Source organism: Zingiber officinale, chromosome 9A (assembly GCF_018446385.1).
Source record: "Zingiber officinale cultivar Zhangliang chromosome 9A, Zo_v1.1, whole genome shotgun sequence".
NCBI classification, from domain to species: Eukaryota; Viridiplantae; Streptophyta; class Magnoliopsida; order Zingiberales; family Zingiberaceae; genus Zingiber; species Zingiber officinale.
Window position 1 is genome coordinate 102,813,308 of NC_056002.1, and position 6,201 is coordinate 102,819,508.

The 6,201-nt window shown below is 40.4% G+C and overlaps 1 protein-coding gene across 1 annotated transcript; it reads right to left on the reverse strand.

Annotated features, from left to right (window-relative positions):
- Positions 1 to 540: 540 nt before the first annotated feature.
- Positions 541 to 5,345, reverse strand: LOC122021181 (WAT1-related protein At1g68170-like). Its single transcript, XM_042579259.1, has 7 exons — positions 4,972 to 5,345; positions 4,594 to 4,656; positions 2,047 to 2,163; positions 1,486 to 1,738; positions 1,245 to 1,403; positions 977 to 1,128; positions 541 to 906 (listed from the first exon to the last, which is right to left on the reverse strand). Exons 1-7 carry the CDS (start codon positions 5,187 to 5,189, stop codon positions 687 to 689), a joined length of 1,182 nt encoding a protein of 393 aa, XP_042435193.1. The 5' UTR covers positions 5,190 to 5,345; the 3' UTR covers positions 541 to 686.
- Between the last annotated feature and the right edge of the window lie 856 nt (positions 5,346 to 6,201).

Genomic DNA, 6,201 nt, shown 5'->3' on the forward strand with positions numbered 1-6,201 from the left:
GATATCAAATCATCTAAACGTCTTTGGGCTTCCTACCCGCTATCAGGTCTAACAGACTTAGCTAGATTTCAGCCAGCCTGGTAGGTCCTCCACACCCATCAAGTTTTGCACATTTAGTAATAATGTTAGACAACACAATATCTAACTTTAATCCGTTTATCATTAATAAAAATCTAAGTTTAATCATTTGTACTAATTGTACTAATAAAAAAATGAATCTTGGGTTACCTGACCCATATAAAGGGTCATTGTATTAGACTAAACCCCATGATTTATCTCATTTTTAGATAGTATGGTTATCAATATATAGCTAAAATTTTGTTCGAACACGGGTACCTGGAGAAGAAGCTCATAAAACATATTTCGTGAGTCCATTGCTAGCTCCTTCCTTCAGCCTGTGATTTCATTCTATTAATACAACTAACTGATACAGGAGAGTACTCTGCCATTAAGAAAACTGCTGAGCTGTATGATTTTCTATTAGATATCGTTCATCTCAAACGGTCCCGTATCATCGGCCCATAATAAAATATAGACAGATAAATCACAAGGCATTCTGTGCACAATAACCCTGTGTAGGGAGACGTTAGACACAGCTTTATGATTTTCTTACACATCTGCAGTAGTTCACTACTCGTACAGGTTGATTTAAAACCTATGAATTTTAACCTGAAATAAAGGGAATCTCATGGCTTGTCTTCCTCCTCTGTGTTATGGTTTAGTTCAGCATCATTTTTAATTGCAGAGGGAAGATGAGTACCAGTTTCTCGAACTACTACCACCTCCATAAGCTCCCGAGCGGCAACTGCTTCTTCAACTGATTGATCACCAAATTTAGATTCTTCTATTCCTTTTCCCCACAGAACTAAGTAGAGTCCAAGCACAATCAGGCCTGATCCCAACAGACTGCAGCAAATTACAAGGATTAATGTTTTTCACCCTTCTTTGTTTTTGAGAAAAAAAAAACAGAGCTTACCATCCCAAATATAACTCCTCACTCAATAGAAATGAGCTCAAAATGGCGACAAGCACAAGTGATAAAGGATTGAAAACAGAGGCATACACAGGGCCTTTCTTCATGATGCACCAACCCAACAGTGTGAAGCACATCCCAGTAGCCAATATGCCCTGTCAGGAGAAATTTACTGTTTCTATTAGAGACTACGACTTGATCATAATTCTAGAACAATTCCAGCTGATAAAGCTGTTATGCTAAAAGACCGAAACATGGAATCCAAACTCACAGAATAGGCGGCAGTGAGAAGCCTAATGTCGAACCCAAGTCTCCACTGTATCTTGTGCCTCTGAAAACAAAGGGCTAGAATGCTAGCTAGAATAGACCCCATCAAGCACACCAATGCAGTATTGGAGCAATGGCAAGGGTATAGTTGAGTTAATTTCGCCTGTAATTAATAAGGATTGAATTGCAAAAACAAAATAAGAGCTTGTTCCTAATGTCAATGGGGATCGTTGGGTTAAGATCACCTGAAAAAGCAACCACAGTGCATAACACAAACAACTGGACACTGCCAAGAACGATCCCAGGATATCATTAGGATGTGAAGGTATCGAGCCACGGCCTCCATTATTCGTTGCCTTAAGAAGGTTAATCTTTGAAGACCAGAGTTTTATATCTACTCCCTTGTAAAAGGTGAGAAGCATTGCACCAGACAATCCCAACAGCGTTCCTATGATCTTTGCCTGTCCGTAATTTGTTCTTATTCCAAGCTTCTCAAATCTGCATTTTCCAAATCTTGCACATAAGTGATCAAACTTTTCATGATATCGTTTTAAAAAATAGTTAATATATCATTCAGAAAAATGACTGCCATATGAAATTAGATTTTATAACTCAGTTATGTTTCATTTTCTTAACCAAGTTTTCTTCCAAATATGCATTAGTTCAATGCTAGTCCTGATTAGTCTTCCTAAAGCATAAAACAGTCCGAAATTATTTAACTCTCACTGATAAGAGATAGAGGTTTGGTATAGCTTTAATTTTATCTACAAGAACTACCTAACTATTTAATAAGTTAAAATGTCAACCTGAATGAGATAGCCAAAACAAAAGTCATTGCAGGAACCAGATTGCTCATTGCAGAAACGAAAGTAACTGAAGTCAGTCGCATACTAGAAACATAGAGATTTTGCGCAAGACCCGCCCTGCAGATTCATAAAGAACACAAAATTCATGCATGAAAAGCCAAATCAGAATGCCTGGAAGGTAAATGCTAATAAATGAAAGAACAGAGTCGCTTCAAAAAGTTCACACATGAATCATATGACCAAGAAGTTTCAAAAAGTTCACACAGGAGTCATATGACCAATTTCTGTTCATCACATGCAAAAAAGAGTGGACTCTAAATGTGCAACTACTTTTATTGTCAAGGTCCTGAATTCAAAAAACACCTACACTAACGGACCTTGCTTGCATATATCATAAACGAATTCTTCTAAAAAAATATATAAACATATTGTTAGAATTTATACAAGAGCAAATTAATCAAGGTACTACGTAGAAATAGACAATATACATGTACACAAATCTACCATTTCCACGTTAGAACACACACTATACCTACGAACACTGTAGTTAACATCCATATCATCTATGTACATTACCTAACAATTCAAAAGCCAATTGGAAGTACTAATTTTATTTTAAATGATTGTTTTGATAATGATAAGGCGAATTAGGCGGGACCTCTGAAGTGGGGTTCAACATCAAGAAAGTCAATTGATGTGGTGGTCAAAGTCAATAAGAGGCCAACCCTCAAGGCTAGCACAGTCGTATGTCTTGGCCTATTCGGTTGGTTGATTGGACCACTGGTCCAATCGGATCCCGAGTTCCTCAGAGTTAGCGAAACCTCAGATCGTTCAGTGTCATGTCAAAATGAGTCAAGTGTCACAGTCGAGTGGTCCGATAGAACACGCTAGACACGTCGCTCGACTGAACCAGACTTTATATTCAAATGTAGAGGTCGAGTGCAAGATGAATCCGCAACATAAGATCCGACCGAACATCTTGTCCGAGTGAATGTCGAATCCCTAACGCAAACCAGGGCGGAATTAGAGCCGATTGGACTTACGGGGCTCAACTCCCTATTTCACAGAGGCAGGGCTCCCAGTCTACATCCGATCGGCCCTAGAGTCGGTCGGACCTACAGGGCTTAACTCCCCACTTTGCAGAAGCAAGGCTCCCAATTTACATCCGGTCGACCCTAGAGCCAATCGGACCTACAAGGCTTAGCTCCCCACTTCGCAAAGACAAGGTTCCAAGCTTATAGTCAGTCGGCCCTAGAATCGGGCAGACCTATAGGGCTTAACTCCCTACTTCACAGATGCAGGACTTTCAGTCTACAGCCGGTCGGCCCAGAGTCAATCGGACCTAGGGGCTCAACTCCCCACTTCGCAGAGGCAGGGCTCCGAGTCTACAGTCGGTCGGCCCCAGAGCCAATCAGACTTACGGGGCTCAACTCCCCACTTCTGGTACAAGGTTCTCAGAACAAATCCAATCGGCTCCAGTGTCGATCGGACACTCGGACTTACGGTGCCAGCTCTCCACTTCTCCAATGTAAAGTTCTCAGCATAAACCCGGTCAGCCCTAGCGCCTGCCATACTCCTTATAGGAGACAACATTATCAAAAAATCAGAACAACCTATCAGAGAATAACAGTTATTCGTCAAAAAATATTCCACCATTCTGACACATACATGTAATAGAGCCTTCTTCCGACCATGGGGGAGGATACCGTATATCCTCCACCACCTGACATACTCTGACACTAGAAATTCTCTATCGCCTCATTAATGCAGAGGTTATAAGAGGTAGTATAAAAATGGGGTCCTCTCCATTGGTCAGGTACACTCACTCACGCAGAAGCATCAGTATATACATGCACACTCACTCACGGAGGTTACTGTTCTACTATTCATCTTTTTTTCCATTTCACTCGGCTACCATTCTGACTTGAGCGTCGAAGTACCTGTGCCAAGGACCCCCTCCCTGATTCTTGCTCTAACATTCCCATTGGATATGTCTATACACGGTCATCATCAAAACCACCTCGACACCCCATGCCCAGTGCTTTATCTCCCCTCGATTTCAGACAAGATCAGATAAAAAGGTAATTTAAAGGTCAATTGGAAGTACTACAAAGAATTTTATTTTAAATTATTATTTTGATAGGAAATCTAAATTAGACATATAAAATAATTGAAAACCATGCCCGACTCACTTCCGTGTCTCATTTCCACGATTGAGATGAATTGGGATGCCTGAAAATGATCTGAACGCCCCGAGTAAGTCGGCGCACCCCGAATAAATTCCAAAGGCTCCGATTCATGTCAGCTAAGTGAGTCGGGCACCCTATCAACTCCCTACTTACTAATACTTAGCAATTAAGTCATTTATTTATAAAACTCAGTGCCTCTCTGGAAACTAAATAGTGTTCATTTAAATTGACGGAGACATTAAACGGGGCACGCATGCACATCTAAGAAAGTAACAATGAAAAACAACACAAGTCACCCCTACAAACCAAATGTTTCTTGTGGATGTCACAGGGAACTTGTGATACATGCAAGTCTCACCCGAATAATCCACAGAGGAAAGCCAGCCCAAGTACCTTCCCTGTTAACTTTGGCCTCTGCTTCCTGCAATGCAATCACAACATCCCCCTAATTAGTTAAATCCAAGACTGTACTGAAGCTCACTAGAATGCTTCTTCTTTTTTCCAGGCAGAAACGAAAAACAAGGAAATTAAACAAAACAGAACAAGAATCCTAATGCACGGATCTAAAAAACCGGCACAACTATTTCCTTTGCATATTATTGCTTATAAAAGGATAAATGCAAAAACGCAGATTCGAAAACAAAGAACGGGAAAAAAAAACACATCAAGAACCAAAATCATACTCGTCGATGGGATCGAAATGAAAAAAGAAGAGTAATGGCTTCAATAAACACACCTTTCGATGAAGAAGGCGAGAGGCGTAGTGAAAGCGGCGGCGAAAATGTAGCGGTAGGCGACGAGGACCGTCGCGTCCATGCCATCGTTCAAGGCCAGCTTGTACAGCAAGTTCACTCCGGCGAACACCACCTGCACCAGCATCATTGCAGCCGGCGGCATCAATCCTCGCGCAACCTTACTCCAATCACCGATTCCACTTCCCATGGCCAAAGACATTCACAATCGCAGAAGAAATGAGAGGAACCCTGTTCTTGAGGTTCGTTATTTGTTAATCGGAAGGTTCGATCGAGGCCAGCGATCCGTTTATATATGCAGAGGAAAAGAGGGATAGCAGAAAGACGAGACGCGTTTTTACCCACATTTCTGGAGTTGCCAACGAAAAGAGGCGGGTGTGAACTGCGTAAGTATTCAGGGTGAGGGAAGTGTAATTGCTGAGCCCCTATGAGGGCCGCCGTTGCGACGCGTGGCGTGAGGATTCCGATAGTTCCTGCTCGGCGCGGTCGCGCCCCCCTGTTGGGAGTGGACGCGAGCCGTCCACCGACCGGGCGCTCAGCTGAGCCACTTGTGGACGTTTTCAGGGCGATGTGCCAATGAGTTCCAGTGATGAGCACTCTGAAACAGAGATTCTTAATGTGTTTTGACATTTTTTTCAAAAAGAAAAAACACTTTTTGTTTTCCGAACTTTTCTGAATATCCAAGTCAAGTATTCAATCTTTAAAATGACCAAATTATACATTTTATATCTATTTTACCTCTCTCATTTACTAATAAAAAACAACACAGTCTTATTCTACATTTTACTAATAAAACTAAGACAGTCTTATCCTACTTTCTAAAAAAAAAATTATTTTAAAGATTTAAACTCATGATCTTTTGATAAAAATAATAATTTTATCATTATGTCAAGCTCCCCTTCTCTCTCATGTACTAATATAATTTATTTTAAATAAACAGATTTTTAAAAACCTATTCATATATATAAAAAAATTATTTCTATAGTGCAGTGCTAAATTAATATTTGAGATCATGAATATAATTAAGAGAACTAGATGAATATATATGACCTAATTTTATATCATTCTGAATTCTCTAATCAACTAATTTAGATTAAGTTAGTTCTTAAATCTATCTCCGTTCCTGATTAGTCCGTCGTCTAGACCTATGGAGCATGGGATGGTAGGACGAGAAGAAGAAGTTTCGATTAAAATCGACTAATAGATCTAGAAAG

Excerpts from the sequence above, each read along its gene's own strand:
- LOC122021181 (XM_042579259.1), bottom strand. The coding sequence starts at position 5,189 with ATGTCTTTGGCCATGGGAAGTGGAATCGGTGATTGGAGTAAGGTTGCG. Across the intron at positions 4,657-4,971 it reads CTCGCCTTCTTCATCGAAAG|GAAGCAGAGGCCAAAGTTAA; the intron begins GTGTGTTTATTG and ends ATTGCATTGCAG. Across the intron at positions 1,739-2,046 it reads GTTTTGGCTATCTCATTCAG|ATTTGAGAAGCTTGGAATAA; the intron begins GTTGACATTTTA and ends TGGAAAATGCAG.